We start from the raw sequence: 18,976 nt of genomic DNA, 5'->3' as shown, positions 1-18,976 counted from the left end.
TGGCTACGGGAGAAAGGGGAGGAAGGTGTTGAGCTCTCCTGCTGGAGGCAGCTGTGCAAGGGGAGCGGCAGTCGTCTTACCTAGAACAAGTGTGAAGCTGTCCTCCCTGCGCAGCTCAATGTGTTAAACAATAAAGCTGTGAAGGAAGCTGGCATTGCAGGATGTACGTCAGGCACTGAAGATGGTGTTACAAATAAGGGGTACGTTTCTCACCTGTCATCTTCAGGGGAACTCTGTATCAAAGAGCTTTGGAAAGGGTAAGTCCCTTAAGGAAAAAAACAAACAAAACATGGAATGTGCTGCCCTTAGGGCATCTGTAAAAAAAAGATGGAAATGATCCATCTATGTGGGTAGATTGAAAAATAAGAGGAATGTTTCCGAACAGAAAGACTTACAGAATATTCTCTTGGGGCTATGAACTAGAGTCCTAAATGGAAAAAAATGGTAGTTCTTTGGAAGTGTGGACAACATTGTTTCCTTCTGATGTTCAAAGATTAGTTTTTAGAATTTACAAAGGGATCAGCACACACTTGCATGCATTCTAGGTGTGTGGTAAACAGAGGCTATTAAAGAACACATTGGACTATATGAGCTGGCTGGGGGGCAAGAAAAAAGCACAGACCCCAGAAAAATGAGCAGAAGTTTTCTTGCTGTGGTCTAGGGGAAGGTACCATGCGTTCTCTGCATATTCCAAATGGAAATTTAAATCTGATCAAAATTTTAATGAAATCTGTCAACATCTATGTGGGGGTCGAGGAGGGACTCCCACGGTCTTAGTTACTGAATTACTCCATGCAGTGGCTACAATTAAATACATTTTCCCCAAAAGCAATGCAGAATAAATCGGGGTGAGGTGAAGAGTCATGCAGGTATTGCACTTATGAGAGGATGCATGTGTCAGTGTGCCAGAGACTCTGGAAGAACCACTCCTTTGGGCAGGAGGGTTCCCACTGCAGTGGGGCCAGAGTGAGTGGGGCCTTCCATCGTGCCCTGCGTCGGTACATGTTTAGGCACGGGGTCCAGCTGCCCCTAGTATTTCTCAAACACTGAGTGTGTGTCGTGAATGGTGTAACTTGCTTGTTTGGATCAGATCCTCCTCTCTTCTTCTACCTTCTCTGCTTCTCTGCCTCCCTCTGAACTTCTTCCCTCCTCCTCCTCCCCATTGCGTACTTGCCAAGTATCCTGTTGTATGACAATAAATCCATGTGGGTGAATAACGATCTCTCACAAATTCAACAGGACAACCGAATCTTACCACATTCCTTTCAAATTACATGAAATCTAACTAGACACAGGAGCAGAGTGGAGGGACAGTGACTGTCTCCCCTCCCCCACCCCATCAGCCACACCCATGGAACTAAGCTGTCCCACTATCCCCCCTGCTCAGGCACCAAGAATCTCGCTCAGCTGCGCAGGGGCTCACCTGCTCAGAGTAGTCATTCCCGTCGACATCATCACTGTTTGAGTGGCCTCCTGGACTCTGCACATCTATCCCATGACTCTCCAGGATTGCTGCTTCTTCGAAAAAAGCAAATAGATCCCTAAATTATCTGTTACCTTATCACAATGGCTGAAACACTGAATGAATTTTTGTGCTAAGGAAATTAGAATGTAATTAAACAAGAACCTATATTTCTCTATATTTGTTTCTTTTAAGACTTGTAAGACGGATGAAATTCAACTGCATGTAGGTCAGGGGAGGGACACATTTGCCATTCTGGGGTCTCTGCTGCTGTGCATGTTAGGCGCTTCATAAATACTTGCTAACTAACTAAACAGTCCTCCTATCTTGGGGTTCTATAAAGCATATGAGAACTGTACTGATGAATAAAAAGTGTATTTACAGAGGAAAGGAAATGAAATGCATTCTATGCCCATACCACGCTCAATGCGCCCGATCTCGTCTGATCTTGGAAGCTAAGCAGGGTCAGGCCTGGTTAGTACTTGGATGGAAGAAATGAAATGCAATTTTAGAAGCTAAAAACCAACATCCCACCTGACTCACCAACTTAAATTTCTTATTCTTGTTTATTACTGTTACAGTTTTGAATGGGAACAAATCCTTTATTTCTTCCTTTTTCAGTTGTATTCATAGTTCCCTCTAAGGCACTTTTGGCATTTTTGTTTTCTCTGTTCAGCTTTATTGAAATATAATTAATAAACATTGTATATATTTATGGTGTACAAGGTGATGTTTTGATATGTGTATATATACATAAATGATTACATCAAGAATTCATATTTCTTAAATGCTCTTTATCTCTGCCTTTTGCTGCGTTCCTTGTCTATTAAGTCTCTTTCATTCCAAACCATTAATCAATTGTTTCCTAATATCTAAGTCATAGTCCAGTAATAATAAAGAAATTCTGGGTATTACATTCCCTTTCTCAAGATCTTACAAGTATCTTTCAAATGTACCACAGGAGTAATCAATTGCTCAGGGGCCATGTCTAATTCTATATTCTAGAACTTTAAGAACAATGAGTTTTATAAATAATAATGTCATTACCATTACACTACAAATAGTGTAAATAATACTAACTGTGGTTTATTAAAAACACAATGAAAGACATTAGGCAATTTTTTTAGGCCTAGAAGTTAAGATCCGGCACGGTGGCTCATGCCTGTAATCCCAGCACTTTGGGAGGCCGAGGCGGACGATCACCTGAGGTCGGGAGTTCGAGACCAGCCTGACCAACATAGAGAAACCCCATCTCTACTAAAAATACAAAATTAGCCAGGTTTGGTGGCGCATGCCCATAATCCCAGCTACTCAGGAGGTTGAGGCAGGAGAACCACTTGAACCCAGGAGGCAGAGGTTGTGGTCAGCCAAGATCGCACCACTGCCCTCCAGCCTGGGCAACAAGAGTGAAACTCCGTCTCAAAAAAAAAAAAAAAAAAAAAAAAGAAGTTAGGATCCTTTAGACTTGCAGTTTCTAAACTGCAGTTAATCTTAATATAAACATGACGTTCACAACTGCTGCACAAAAGAAAAGCAGCCTCACTGATACATTACCAATATTGGCTCTCCTCTTGATCTCCTTCCTTCTGTTAGCAAACCAATTATATACTTTCAGGGAGGTAACTCTTTCCAGATCTGACAGTTTTTTGCCTGTGAATACATGCAATAAAATTCAGATAATCTGTATCTGGGATCCAAGAATAAACTAGTTTTAAGGCCTAATATTTTTATTTTGTTGTTTTTGATTACATTTATTGCCAAAACTATAGATGCAGAGGGATTTTTAAAGTATTACCTGGTACCATGTAAACACCCCAATTACTGAATAAATATGTAAATGAATACAAAAACAACAACTAGTAACACAACATGCTTCAATTCGGAAAGCCATACATAATATTAGAGAATTCCACAAAGTCATTTGGCTAGGGTGTCAGATCCACGTTCATGTGACAGTACGATGGGGGCTTCATTTAATTACCATTATTCTATCAGAATAAGTTATTCTTTTTTTATTTTTTTGAGAAAGGGTCTCATTCTCTTACCCAGGCTGGAATGCGGTGGTGCAATTATAGCTCACTGCAGCCTTGACCTCCTGGGCTCAAGTGCTCCTCCCACCTCAGCCCCCCGGGCAGCTGGGACTACAGGCCCAGGCCACCATACCAGGCTAACTTTTGTGGTTTTTGTAGAGATCGGGTCTCGCCATGTTGCCCAGGGTAGCCTCCAACTCCTGGGCTCAAGCGATCTGCCCACCTTGGCCTCCCAAAATACTGGGATTACAGGCGTGAGCCACCACAACAACCCCAGATAAGTTATTCTTTATCAACTATCCAGACAACAGAAATTTACTTACATCTTTAAGGCCTTATGTTAACTAATTACCTGCTGTCTTAGGACAGAGGATATTATACATGTTTTCTTGAAGGCTGAAGGCCGCTATGACTATCCATTATTGTAACTGGGTTGGACTACATAGCACAATTCAAGTTGCATTTTAGATTTACCATCTTTGAAGTCCAGTGTGATTTTTTTATGGATAGTACCATGCTTGCCAATACAGACCCCCCTGTAACATTCCCTCCTCACCTTTCCTTTTGTTTTTCGGCTATTAATCCACAGTGGGTGAAGAAACCAGAAAGCAGGTTTGTTAGGGCCTTGATGATACGGGGGCAAAATGTTCCAGGGAGAGTTCAAGTTTCTGCACAGCTTTAGGGCTGGGACTTTTGGCATGTTTGAAACAGGGTACAGATTCCTTTCACTTGTGTGTCACTGGAGCAGTTTGTAGGGTCTACATTGCTAGAAGTCTGGCTTCTGGGTGAGGGAGAATGAAGGTCTGCTTAATTTCTATAAAACATTGATACTTTTGTATGTAGCCTTTAGGCCAATCAAAATAACTGGCCACATGGAAATCAATTGGATCTATTAACTGAAAATGGTTTATGTTTAACAAAATCTGTAAAATGTGAAATAATATTTTAGCACAAGGAAGAAAATACATTTGAAATATTTAAGTGGGTTTGTTGACTTTGGAACAACAGGACTTCAAAATGGTACTGCCCTAAATTTTTCTTAGCTAAGTAGAAGTCATCTCAATGTGGAAAGGAGATAGAAACTAACTACAAAAAGAATTCTTTCCCCAAAGAGAAATATAGCATTTTACAATTTATAACAATTGTTTTAAAAAAGAAGGGGAACATCACACTTCGGGGACTGTTGTGGGGTGGGGGGAGGGGGGAGGGATAGCACTGGGAGATATACCTAATGCTAGATGACGAGTTAGTGGGTGCAGCGCACCAGCATGGCACATGTATACATATGTAACTTACCTGCACATTGCGCACATGTACCATAAAACGTAAAGTATAATAATAATAAAAATAAAAAAAATAAAAAAAATAAAAATTCTATCTTAATCTTATATTGACAAAGCTTGCTTAAATATTTAAAACTTTAACATTATTTCATAATATCTTTTAGCTAAATTCTTAGAAAAGGAAATCTACACATTAAAAAAATAGTAATTTCAAGGTCTCATATCTCATGTAGGGTCACTCCTTGAAGACTCTCCTATGTGAGCATTTGATTTTGAGTACCATAAAAACATCCCTCAGAAGTACTGTGTGAGCAGGACAGGGCACTGGCCACCTGCGGAAGGATGGCACAGACTGAGCCGGGAGCACCATGCCAAGGCATGTATAAGATTAAGTGTCCTAGATGCCAACCTGTAACCAAGCGCTGTGCTGCACCGCAGAGCAAGGCTGTGCCTGCGACCTTACCTGGCTTCTGTATAACTGCATTGCAAGCGTTTGCAATTTCTTCCCTCTTTGCTTCATCTGGGTATTGATTCTCATTGAAGTAACTGCAGAGGCAACCGATACAGACACAGAGTTTTTATTTTTCAAACATACTCTCATTAAAACACTAACTCATTGAAAAATATATTCTGTAAGATGCCACACTCAAGTGTCTAGGTCCAGGCTGTCGAATGGAATGTTCTGTGAGAGCAGAATCTTCTATGCTGTCCAGTATGGTAGCCACAACTCACAAATGGCTACTGAGCACTTGAAAGGAGGCTAATGTCAGAGATGGAATTTGAATTTTATTTTATCTAATTTAAATTTGAATACCTCCATGTGACTAGTGGCTATTATATGGGACAAAACAGGTCTACATACTGCTGTGCTTCATTAAAAGATGTCATTGATATAAAAGTTATTTTTGATATGTGTGACTGATTCAAGTCACAGAGTTATATTATTTAGGCACTGGTAACAATAGGACTTTTTTTTATTGTCCAACTGTTTGTAGTAGCAAAAATTGGAAATTACCCAAGTATCCATTAGTAGAATGGCAGAACAAATTATGGGATATCTATACTTACACATAGCTGTTTAAAACTAGTAGGAAAAAATAAGTTAGAGTTCTGTCCACTGACCCGGAGGGATGTTTATGACATATTTCTAAGTGAGGAAAACTATCCGCAGAATAATATTGAAAACACCATTATTTTCAATATTGGTATTATACCAATAATAATATGAAAATACCATTACAGAATTTAAAAATTCCTATGTGTATATAAGTTTGCATAGATGAAAGCTGGAAGACTACACAGTAAGCTTAAATACCAGTTACTGATTTGTGGGGAGGGGGCTTAGTGGGAGGAGTTTAAACATTTTCTTTTTCATTTGTTAAAAAAGTATGTATTACTTTTGCACTTTTTAAAGTACAATAGTACTTTAAAAAAAGATTAATTTACTGAACCCATCCTTAGAATTCTCAGACCCATCAGACTGCATGTGGGAATAGAATGCTTATTAGTGCTACTTTTTCAGTCACCCATGAGTTTAAAAAAAGAAAAGGAGAACTTTCATGGTTTGAACTTGGAAACTTCCAATCAGGAAATGGGCCCCTGTCAAATTCTAGCACCTACCATGTCTTCAGGGGTTTTCCTTTCCCTGTAATCCAGCCTTTCTTATGCCTTCAGCACTCCTGTCTGCATTGGTGGAAATGCCATCCTACTGTGAATAGCTCTGGAGGCCCCAGCCCTTCCTGAGGATCACCTGCAAACCCAGCTCCTAACACTACTCCCTCCTCTCATTGCCTACTCCTCCTTGGAGGGCATGGCTTCACTGCCAGTTATTTATTTACTTAACCTCATCTGATGCAGTCCTGACTCACAGCAGCTGCCCCCACCTAACCACCTTTTTCTTCTGTAAAACGTAAGTCATATAGCTATATCCTCCCAGTCTTGTCAACTACCACCCTCCACCATGGTCTTCTGCTTTATTTGAGCATCTCTTCCTGCATGATTTTCTCCTATCATTTCTGGGACTCCAGTGTTCATACGGAGGATTTTTCCAAGTCACTACCCTCATCATCGCTTCACTTTCACATTTCTAATGCTTTTGTCTCTGCCCTATGCCTATTTACTTAGGCTGAGATGCTTTGGATTAACTCTGAGAACTAACAGCATGGCTGTCACCTAGGAGCCAGTTAGAATGGCAGAATCTCAGACCCCACCTCAGACTTACTAAATCAGAATCTGAATTTTAACAAGATTTCCAGGTGACCTAAATGCACAGGTCATAACTTCTGAGATGTACTGGATGAGTTCATTTACACAAAATTTAACAAAAATGAAAAGCAGATACTAAGAACCTAATATGTGCTTGTCACTGTGGGTAAAGAAAGATGATATAGTTTCTGACTCTGAAGTGTTCACAGTCTACTAGAGAGAGACAATGTAAGTCAATATCCTGTGGTGAAATGCCATAGGATGTATGGACAGAGCACTGAGGGAGCACGGATGAAGGCGTGTTCGGTGTTGTTGGCAGGAGCCTGGAAAGGCGTCACTGAGGAGTGCCATCTGAGTTAGGTCTACAGAATGCGCAGGAGGTTGCAAGGCAGAGAAGAGAAGGAAGAGCATTTTATATAAAAGGGAACAGCATGTGCAAAGGCAAAATGGTAGATAAAAGCTTTTGAGGACTCTGGGCATAGAGAAGAGTTAAATGTGGCTAGAACATGGGGCTTGTACAAAGCAATGATGAGATACTGGCCTGGAAAGGTGGGATGGGGCCAGCTTGTGAAGACCCTTGTCTGTTCCTTAAGAAGACTTCACACTGAAATAAACGGGGTGCCTTAGAGGTTTCCAAGATACACAAAGATATACTCCCATCTGTTCGCCAGAAAGACAACACTTTATCTTCAAGGCTTAACCCTTGGAACTCTACCTCCATGATCTTAAATTCTGAAATTCCCCAGTCAACTTTGTATTTACCTATGCCTCCTCTTCAAAATAATTTGTTCTTCACTTTCTTTATTATTTCTAACTGCTTAATCCCCCCACCCACCAGTTACAAAAACAAAAACAATCTGTTTATCTCTCCTCTTTGGGCTTCACCTCTCTTTTCTTAGCCTGAACTCCATGGCATGTGAAATCAGCAACTTCCCTTAGGAGAAACTAGATTGTTTAGCTTTTCTGTCCTTCCACCATACCTGTCCAGCCAATCTCCTACCCTGCAGAAAGCAACTTCCATTTATTTTCTTCCATCCTTCTCTCAGGGGACCAAGTGTTCCTGGACAAAGTCATAAAATAGGGCCAATTGGTTTTTTTAATAAATCCACATTTTTCAACCTTAACTGGGACCCTCATTTCTGTTGGTAATTCTATTGGTCTTTTCTAACCAATTGCCTTTCATATCCCATCTTTCCTGCCTCACTTACCTGAAAACTTTACACTCTCTTACCCCAAGCCCTCAAACTGACCACTGTCACTTTTTGCAGATGACCTTGCTTTCTCTCTTATGAAGATGGATATTATTTAATACGAGTTAATTGCTTGGCTTCTCAACTTGTACACTGTTCTGAGCATTACTCATTCATTTGTCTTACGGCAGAGGAAGATGCATGCACTCTCCTCCTCTTCAAGGTCAACTTCTCCACTTTTGTCTTTGACCTCATTCCCCTTCCTTTCATTTTCTCAACCCTCTCCTTTCTTTCCTGCATATCTCATCTTTTCCCTGTGCCCATATAGTGATCTTACTTCACTGTTTTTATAATACATATTTCTTCATTATTGTGATCTCTGAAGTCAGGATGCATTTTATAATTGGTGGTGTTTTGTCTCCCTTACTGGTACGTCAAATAAGGTGTGTCTTACAATCAAGGCCTTCTTAGATTTGATGGGATACAGTAGTTGCTAAGACCTACGGGTTCCTTTTAAGCAATAGCTCTTTGGCCAGTGCACCTCATTGTGACAACTTTTTTTCCAAGTGACTGCAAAGCCTGTAATGACACTGTACCCCCTCCAATGCCTGATTAGTATTCCTAAAGCACATCTCTAGTCACTATCCTGTTCAGAAATTCTCAAAGGTTTATTATAGAGGTGTTCAAAGTCCCCCCCAAACAACCGCTACATCTTTATCTGCTACTCCCATATATGCATGCTACCACCCAGGAAAATGGAATAACTCTGTAAGCTCCTTGCATCTCTGTGCCTTTCTCTTGCAAGTACATCAGCTTTTTGCCTTCCCGACCCCGCAGTGCAAATCTTATCCATCTTTCAGGGTACAGCTCAAATATCACCTCTTGGCCAATCAAAGGTATTTTCTTTGCCCTATGAATCCCACCGCACTTCATCTGTTCCTCTCTTACATAGCTTTCATCTTGTATTATAGTTATCACTGTATACATCTGTCTTCTACTACACTGAAAACCACCTGATGCCAGGGTACAAGTCTGACTCATCCTCACACGCGCTGCCCACTAATGATAGTGTTGACGAGTCAACAATGATAGACAAAGGCACCACCAACCCAGTGTGGGGGCCTCCAAAAGAAATGGATCTCACAGTAAATGAACTGCTAACAAGAGAGGGCAAAGAGGTATTGCAAAACGGATCTTGAAGGATACGTACTAAGGGGTTAGCAATGACTATCTCAAAGAAGCGAGAGTGTTGGGGATGGGGGCAAAAACAGGAAAATATTGGTGGCAATTAAGAACGATTTTCACTTTTTCTTGGAGAAATAAGAAAAAATTTAAAGAAAATTGACATTCTGCCTTATATGCTTCTCTGTTGAATTTCTGAAATAAACACATGCTATTTTTATAAATTACTTTTTAAGAAGAGAACTTGGGGGAGACAGTACAATATTTAAGAAATAGTTTAATGATCAATACAACTCTGTAACTATTTATGTTTGGAAAGTGTATTTCGACCAGCTAGAAAATATTAGGATTGTGATTTCTGTTCTTGTGACAAATAGATAAAGCCATGCTATCTCTGGAAGCTAAATTAGAATTCGCAATTATTCATGGTATATATAATTTTTTGTACTGAGTTAAAAAGGTTTAAAATTAATTAAATTTAATTAAAGATTAATCTGTATTTTTAGGATCTAACCATATAAAATAAAGAAGACCAGAGTAAAAAAGGAAATCAGTAACTTTCTCCAAATCGAAGGCTAAAGAAAATAAGAACTGATTCAATATGGTTTTAAATCTCTAAGCCTGGTAACTAATTAATCCTTTCTTCTCTATTAAAGACCTGTTATTTTTGTAATTAAGAAATGTAGGCCTATTAAAAAATATGAATTTTCATTGAAATGTGCTACTGCAGCTGGAGGTATATACAAAGGACTGTTAGCACAACTTTCTTCTTTCTCTATTTCTGTAATGTTTCAATGTTTAAAAAATATTAATTCAAGATATACAGTATAATCTAAACTGATAAAATGACATTTATAGTACCTCATGGTAAATATTTAAGTTTAAAGAGTAATAAGATTTTTTACTGCAAAACTCTTAAAACTTTTTTGTGAGAAAAGACACACAATATTGATATAAGTAGAAGAGTTTTTTGAAGATAAAGGTAGATCAGGAAATAAAATAGCAAACAACTATGTATTACATGACTATGCATAAGGCATTGTACTTGAGGGGTATGAGTAATTTCAAAATATGGGACCTGATTATGGTTTGAGAAGAAGATATAAAAAAGCTAAATAATAAAAGGAGTCAAAACATAACTGTGACAAAATAAAATGCATCTATCTTCTAATTAAGTATAAAACAACATGTTAAATTCAGAAAAGAGTGATATCTCTATGGACTGGGCTGATCTGGGAAAGCTCACTGAATTGGGCAGGCTTCTGAGGGGTGCACAGGCTGCAGGCATTGGAAAGGCAAAGGCAACATTAACAGTAAAGATGAAAATATGAAGGCATAAAAACTTAAGACATACTTGAAAAACAGAAGGCAACTAGTGATGTGATCTGATTACACTATAGGGCTTACATAAAGGTGGTCATACACCCTGGTTTGCCTGAGATAGTGCTGTTATCTGGGATTATTAACAAATCCCATCTTAATCCCCCAGAGTGTCCCGCTTTGGACAATAAATTATGTGGCCACCCTAGGACCACACTACATTATATACATATCTGAATTTAATGTCAACTAAAATCCTCTGAGTCTTTTTCACATGTGCTCTGACAAGGAGGATATAGTAGTTGCTCAGAAAAAAGGAAGCATCAAGAGGAAGATGGCTGCAGTTTCTAACTACTGACAAAAGGAGGTATTTAAGCCCAAAAAATATGCTTGGCATATAATAGACAGTAAGTATCTAATCAACAGATGGCTGAATAAATGAATACATTAGGGAATAAATGAATGAGAAAAGGAAACAAAGGTGAAAACAGAAAACAGTGGTTTCAGTTAAGACTTTTGGTAAAACCCAGACTATCTCAGGAGAAAGTGAGGATTTCACCACTTTGTACAATTATCTTCTCTAAGTACATTTGGTGGTTTTAGCCTAAGATATTTTTATTTGTGTTTATTTTTGATATTTCTGTTTATTTCTGAGCTATATATAACCAAAATGAGCTGCCAACGAAGTCGGGAAATAGATCTAATAACTTTGATTTTGAATATACTGAATTAATCATTCATTTTAATCACCTAAAAATGTTGAGTCTTAGTTTATACCGGGCAATTGGCTAAGTGGTGGCAAAGGTGAACCAGACAAAGCTTCCCCAAGTAGTCACCAGGAGATACAGGTATGTAAAGAAGATATTATGAAGTACTGTAAAAGGAATTGTATTAGTTTTATGAATACAGTACTGCGGTAGCAGAGAGGAGTGTATACTTGGGCAGGGTCTTGAAGAAAGAGCAAGGGTTTTCAGGGCAGAGAGGGCGGGTACAGGGAAATGCTGTCAGGCAGAGGAAACGACACCATGTCCAAAGGCTGTGAAAGAGTCACGAAAGAGCTTACAATGTTCTGAAAATGGGAAGGAGTTTAGTGCGGCTAGAATACACAGTGTATCAGGGGGTTGTGAAAGGTTGGGTCCAGATTTTAAAGGGTATGGAGTTAACTTTCTAGGCAACTGGGAGCTGTAATTTAAAGCAGAGGTATTCTAAGATCAAACTTATTTATGTAGGGCAATATCTCTGCTGATACTAGAGGCAGAAGCCAGTTAGGCAGTTGTGATGATGGCTGTGGAGAAGGCCTCAAATAGGCTGAGGCCTGGACATAGAAAGGAAAGGTGAGATTCAAGAGATGCTTTGGAATGGTGATAAAATGCATTCAAGACAGCCCTAGGAACAGTACACACTGTTATTCACCTTCCAGCATTTTAGATTATTTTGAAGGACTAGAAATTTCTGTTACCAAGTGGATAAACTGTAGGAGAACTTGGCTGTTGGACTCTAAAGGGGACCTGTTTCTGAAATGAAACTCTGGAGCTCAAAACATACTTCTAGTCCATATGAAATGTATATAGCCCTAAACATTTTCTAAGACAAAACAGAAAAGAAGCATAAACAAAAGTCCACAGGTAGCAATAAAAAAGTGATAAAATAAATCCAGAGGGCACTACACTTTTACAAAGGACACTGTCGGCTGAGTGATCAGTGAATGTCTTCACAGGGAGAAACCAAATGATCTTTTGCCAGACAATGACAGCAAAGAATTAAAATGAAAAGTGGCAAAATAATTTACATGAGATGAGAAACCATAAGCTAGTAACAAATGGAAATGTCCTTGAACCACTTTCATTTCAATAACACTGAAGTCTATAAAAATTGCAGCCAAATAATTCCTCCTTTTGTGTCTGCGTGAGCATATAGAAAAGACAGAGACTGACTCTCCAAGCAAGGGATAATGCCACGTAAATGAACATGTTCTTCTGTGCCTTCATGTGAACTATCTCTGCTAAAGAGATATTTAAACCTCATCATTTCAGTTATCCAAAATAAGGTTTTAGGATTGCCAGACATTTCCCACTAACTACAATTCAGTGTGTATTTCTTCATCACCAAGTAAACTTACTGGGCAGTGGGCAGGAAAGGCCTGCTTTTAGAAGAAAGATTACTCTTTCAGAAGAAGGAAAAAAACCAGCTTTAAACATACTTTAGAACCTAAGTCCCATCTCCTATTTGAGAGTATCTATGTGGTAAATGATCTCTGGAAATAAACAAAACAATTTACATATCCAACCACCAGGGACTGGGTACTAAATAAGAGGATATTCTTAAAATGGATTTAGTCAATGAAAATCATGTTTCAAAGATCATATAAGTGAGAAAGTATAAAACTACATATCTGGCATAACCATCTTTTGTTTAAAAAGATATGTAGATGTACACATAATACACAGAAAAACGACTAAAATGAAATATGCCAAATGTTAACAATTACTATCTTTGGATGGTAGTATTAAGAGGTATTTTAATTTTCTTTATATTTTCTTGTGTATCCCTCAATTTTATATATTAAGCATGTGCTAATTTTATAATTTGGAAAAGCGTTATTTGAAAATAAAGTTTGCTGTCTTAAAGTATCAGCAAAATGGAATTAGATTAAAATTATTCTTAAATAATAAACTTTAGCCTATCTTAATGCTAACTTTTAGCAACAAACCAATTTGCATTTTAAAAGTTTGTTTTGCAAACACACCGAGGTATAACAAACAAAAGATGTTCTATACTAATGTATTTTTTACAGATGAGCTTATTTTTAACTCCACAGACTTAATAAAATAAATAATGGCTCTGTCCATATCAACCTTTTAGAAGGTGTGAGCATAAGCTAAAATATAAATGAGTTCTGTTACAGAAGAAGCTGTAAGTTTTCATGACTTTGCAACATCTTAAGGTTTTAAAATAGAATAGCCCATGAAAAGAGAAGAGAGTACTAAATGGAAAAATTAGTACTGGCCTAGGAAGTGATTCACATGAGAAAGTAAATTCTTGAAGCCTAATTTACAAATGCCTATGGAATCGCATAACACAGCTCATTACACATGGATTTAGATGTAACACAGAGTAGATCTGACAAAGAATCAAAGACCTTTAAGCTGAAAGCTTCTTTATTTTGCAGGGGAGGACATGAACTTTGCAAATAAGGAGCCAGAAAGAACTGACTTGCTCAAGGTCACATGACTTATAACTCAGGTTTCCTGACTTATTAGTTCACTGGCTCAGGAACAGCCATTACTCAGCTAAGACACAGTATCGTTTCCGACTGCATTTAACATATGTAATGAAAATCTCTGTATCAATGAATCACCTAGACCAAGTTCCTGTTAATTTCACAAGAGTTTCTGGAAGCAAAGATGTGATGGTATCAGAAGGAAACTCATGATAGCCCAAGGACCACAATTACATCTCATCTAGCCTTGCCTTTTCCTCTTTGGGAAAGGAAATCTAATTGCTCTGGAGACACAACCATAACACTGACCTTCCTTTTTTCCTGAGCAGAGGAGAATTAAATAAACCCTGGGACTTCTCACTTGAAACAGAACATCAACACCCATTAAAAGTCTGTCTACTGCACAGTTAACCTATCTTAGAAGAGTTAGTGCCTCTTCAGACACTAGCAGAAAACAAAGCTTCCAAATCATTATCAGGATGGTAGGATGCTTTTCTTTACTTGTTTAAAAAAGAAAAAAATCCATACATGAGAATAAAAATTATGGACACCATGTATGAAATGTGCCCTAACATAGTTTTCCTTTCCCCAGGCCCTTCACTGCAGACTCTATGTTTAAATGTTTCATTTACTTGCAGCATGCTAATTGCCACTAGACCCCACTTGCCAATTGATAAACAGGTGTCAAGCATAACACTAGATTTAGAAGGTGAGTTTTTAGTACACTTTATACTATTACTGAGCCTTTGAAACAATACAGGCTATCACTTGTCCTAAAACATGCAGCCTTAAATGAAGTGCTACCATATTAGAGGTTTGGTGTGAGTCTTATTACTATGTTAACAATTGGTTTTCCTTCTAATGTATATTATCTTTTAATCATGTCTATGAAGACCATGAAAAGAATGGAGATAATTTTCTAGAGGTGTCACAAAAACAGTAAAAGTGACGAATTCGAACCAACTTAAAGAAAAACAACTGAGAAATAGTATTTCTCCTGAAACATGTCTTTTGACTACCGCTGAATTTAGCAAGTATTTGCTTAGCCCTCCATTTTATTTAAATAATGAAGAAAAAGAACATGCACAAGAGGGCAGTGTTTGGTTTTGCTAGTCTGTGGATTTCCTAGTTTCCTAATGAAATGACCAAATATGAGTGACAACTAAGGTCATACCAGTGGAAACCGTGGTACCTAAGTCCCATCTCCTATTTGAGTAAACTGCACTTAACCAGTTCACAAATTCCTAGGGCAATGGCAGTGGTATACTCCTTCCTGCATTTGCTCCACTTTAGCTAGATGGCAGCTGCATCTTGCTTTCTCTGTTTTGTCAGCCTTCACTTGGTAGGAGGTAGGTTTACCAAAGAAGTTTGTAAGGTGACCTAGAATTAAGTTTCTTATTCCTGGTGTACAAGGTGTCCCAAGGCAAGGAGCCTATTCTTTTTTTTAAAAGTGCTGAATTATAAACTGGTCACTTACAAACCTGACACGACTGACCAATAATTATTATAACATGGAGATCAACAGAACAGGATTGATGAGGATCAATCCATTGTTTTTTTGCATGGTTTTTCTTATGATCAATACTATGCTTCTGCAAAATGACTACCTCTTGCTAAACGGCTATTGTCTGTATCTAAAATGAGAACTGGTCCTCCCAGGGATCAATCCAAATTCTTTTTCTCAATAAGCAACAAACCAAGCATGGAGAATAGCATAGATTCTTTTAAGAATCAGAGGTGCATTGGGCTGGGATTATCCTGATATGTCTCTGAAGGCAGAGGGAGAAACACAATACTTTGTACACATGGGTACTTATTACTTGTTCTTAAACCTAGACTTTTACTTCGTTTTTCTTAGGTTTGCTGCTGTTTTAGGTGGGAGTCAATCAAACTACCAGGATTAGATAAATGAGTCCTCAATTGCCTGTGTTTATTTGTTTATTTATTTATTTATTTTATTTTGAGACAGAGTCTCACTCTGTTGCCCAGGCTGGAGTACAATGGCGCAATCTCAGCTCACGGCAACTTCCGCCTCCCGGGATCAAGTGATTCTCCTGCCTCAACCTCCCAAGTAGCTGGGATTACAGGCGTGCACCACCATGGCTGGCTATTTTTCTGTATTTTTAGTAGAGACAGGGTTTCACCATGTTGGCCAGGCTGGTCTCGAACTCCTGACCTCCGGTCATCCACCCACCTTGGCCTCTCAAAGTGCTGGGATTACAGGTGTGAGCCACCGTGCCTGGCCCTCAATTGCCTTTTGAAAAGCCAAATTAATTCTGATAACATCTGACCAAAAAATGTGCTACTTATATTAATACTGACAGAGCTGGAAAGTTATCTTACCAATTGTATACAAGCTAAATAAATTTCTTCACAGTCACACTGCAGAGCAAAAATATTTTGATGACAAACCTAGTAAGATGATGATAATTACATAATAGTGTCAAGGACAGAAACATAGCTTAATCTGGCCTTTTAATTTAATGGATGACATGTCAAAGTAGGAACCAATTAAATACAATATTTGGATAAGACACTACTATAATCAGGACTCCTAGGTTTTCAGAGTATACTCTAAGACCACTTTTAGATGCCTCCTACCACTAAACTAACAGTCCATTCAAGTTGCCTCAACCAAACTTGGATATTTACGAACAAGTTCAGATCCTACCAATTGAGATCTTCAAACACCAAACACATATATAAGCCTCTGTACATGTTGTGAATGTTTAGTATAACAATAATGATTTCTTGATGCCATTAAGGCCAGAACCACATTTGTCTTGTTAATTACTGTATTGCCCAGTATCTATTACAATGATTGGTACAAAGTAGAAGCTCAATAAATATTTGCTTGAGTTTTTGAAGGCTCACTAGTTTTCTGTGAAGATTTTCCAATTCGTCTATAAGTTGATCTCCCTTGGTATTAATGTTTATAATATGATGCCTAGAATTCTGCTCTGGGATGAATCATATACTTAATTGGTCACTCATTATATACAACACCAGTATTTACCTAACTGTGCTTCATTTATTTGTAAACTGTGGCCACAGAACATTGTATGAGGAACATGGGGTCTTTTGCCCTGTTTAATTGGCTTGGGGACTAGAGAAATAAGGGGTATGCCATTTGTGCAAAATGAAACTGCTAGCAAAGCATCTCTATGAGGATAGGGAAAAATTTTAATCTGCCTCAAAAACATCATGATAATTTCTCTTCTGGCTATTTCTGTTTGACCAAAAAGGAACCAGGAAGTATAATTTGCCAATTTTAAAATGCATTTAAGCACAGTTCATCTTCTTACTGGCTATGAGAAATGGATTGGGATAACTTTACCTGTCAATAAGTGGGAAAGTTTTGTTGTTTTTTCCTCAAATAGTCTAATGGATTGAAATGAGGTCATGTCCAGGCTCCTGCTGTCTATATAAATGTTAAGAACTGCCTTCTATTTGTAGAGACATATGGGAGGTGTAGTTCATTATGTTCCACCCCAGTCATTCCATAAGGAGTATAAAAGAGGATAAACTCCTTTTAAAATACAACTTCTGGCATAATTAATTCCAAAATTTATAGTGTATTCTTCCAGCATGTTCTCTTAGAAAAGCAATGACATCAGAAGAGAGAGGAGGGAAGACCAGCTTGCCAGGGGTTGCGGTGGTGGCAAAGCAGCCTAAGGGAGGGCAGAGTGCACGTTTTACATCCTCATTCATTATAGGCCAGGACAAACATCACATTTTAAAGGACTCAACTCTGCTCCCACAAAATGTTTTTTTAATGGATGAGAATGATATAATGTTCTAAGGAAAACAACACTGAGGCATTCAAAAGTAATTTTCCTGTTTTTTGAGTCATTTTGATTGGATCACTTTAAATCTTTTGATTATTATTATCAATCATCAAATTGATTTGAATGCCTTACGATTTTAACAAAATTAGAAAATACTGCACTACCATATCTCCCACCTTGAGTCTAACATGTACGGTGGGAGAAAGAGGGTGGTAACATTTTCTAATTTTGTTAAAGTTATAGGATCTTCTTAAATATTCAATCAAGTTCAAGTGACACTCTGTAATATCAGACTTTACACACAGCACTATGCCAGCCTATAGACCAGCCAACTATAACCAAACCCTAGCCCAAAGGAGCATAAAAACTGCACCACTGAAATACCAAGTTAACTTTACTTAGCAGATGGTGAAATAATTCATTCTGGCAAAGATATTGCCCAAATTTTCATCCTAGCAATGCACCTTTATAATAGAAGTCAGTTAAAGAAAAACTGAATTTTATAATTTTTGTTAACAATGTACCTGTGTAACACAAATCAGCAGGAAAAAAAAATTGATCAAAAGATTTTTTTTTTTTTTTTTCTAATTGAAAATGACTGGAATTTCAAGATGTTTCCTTGATCATGTAGAAAGGAGAATCTTATTTAGGCTTCTGTCTTTAAGAAGGAAGGCTAGAAAGATTTTTCAAAACAGTTTCAATTTTTTGATTCCCAGGATGTTTTACAAATATTAACAGAAAATCCACCCCCCTCCTCCCACCCCCAAAAAAGTCTGAATCATTGGCATAAAAGAGTTATTACTTCTGTTTTATATCTGGGAGAAAAGTGGCACCAACAACCCCAAAAACTGATAAAGAAAAATGTTTTTTGGTTATTAAAAGAACATACTTCACATAGATACAAATAGGATGCTTTGAGAAAGACAAATGTTGCAAATGTCGCAGTGTAAGGTCATTCCCAGTCTGGCTGCAACCTACTCACTCAGCCTCATTTCCCACCCGACTGAGCAGACACTCAGCAGCCTCATTTTTCCAGCCTCTGTGACTTTGCACATGCTGCTCCCACTACTGGCCATGTCATTCTTCCTCTTCTCACCCCATTAAAACTGTACCACTCTCCAGGACCCCACTCCACTGTCACCTCAGGGTTTCCTTTCCTTGCACCACTCTCCTGTGTCCTTATTGTACTTGGTACACATCTCTTGTGTGACATTTTTAACCTGACTCCTCCAATGGACTGAGCCTGCCAGGGCTAGGAGCTAATCTTTCCATACTCCTCAGCACAGGGCACAGTGT

At 38.3% G+C, this 18,976-nt stretch overlaps 1 protein-coding gene across 21 annotated transcripts in view; it reads right to left on the bottom strand.

Annotated features, from left to right (window-relative positions):
* Nucleotides 1–18,976, bottom strand: part of HMBOX1 (homeobox containing 1) — a 175,269-nt gene that overhangs the window by 14,430 nt on the left and 141,863 nt on the right. For 5 of the 21 annotated variants that reach the window (XM_054499506.2, XM_054499502.2, XM_054499501.2 and 2 more), the window contains 3 exons: nucleotides 5,239–5,321; nucleotides 3,017–3,112; nucleotides 1,424–1,518 (listed from right to left, as the gene is read on the bottom strand). In XM_054499506.2, coding sequence (XP_054355481.1) covers nucleotides 1,424–1,518; nucleotides 3,017–3,112; nucleotides 5,239–5,321 — 274 coding nt within the window. Of the gene's footprint in view, nucleotides 1–1,077; nucleotides 1,183–1,423; nucleotides 1,519–3,016; nucleotides 3,113–5,238; nucleotides 5,322–18,976 lie in introns of all 21 variants that reach the window. The other 16 variants (XM_054499495.2, XM_063669391.1, XM_054499493.2 and 13 more) reach the window with 6 other exon arrangements.

Source organism: Pongo pygmaeus, chromosome 7 (assembly GCF_028885625.2).
Source record: "Pongo pygmaeus isolate AG05252 chromosome 7, NHGRI_mPonPyg2-v2.0_pri, whole genome shotgun sequence".
Classification (NCBI taxonomy): domain Eukaryota; kingdom Metazoa; phylum Chordata; class Mammalia; order Primates; family Hominidae; genus Pongo; species Pongo pygmaeus.
The sequence above is the reverse complement of the archived record's forward strand: the minus strand, read 5'-3'. Positions and strand labels throughout refer to the sequence as shown.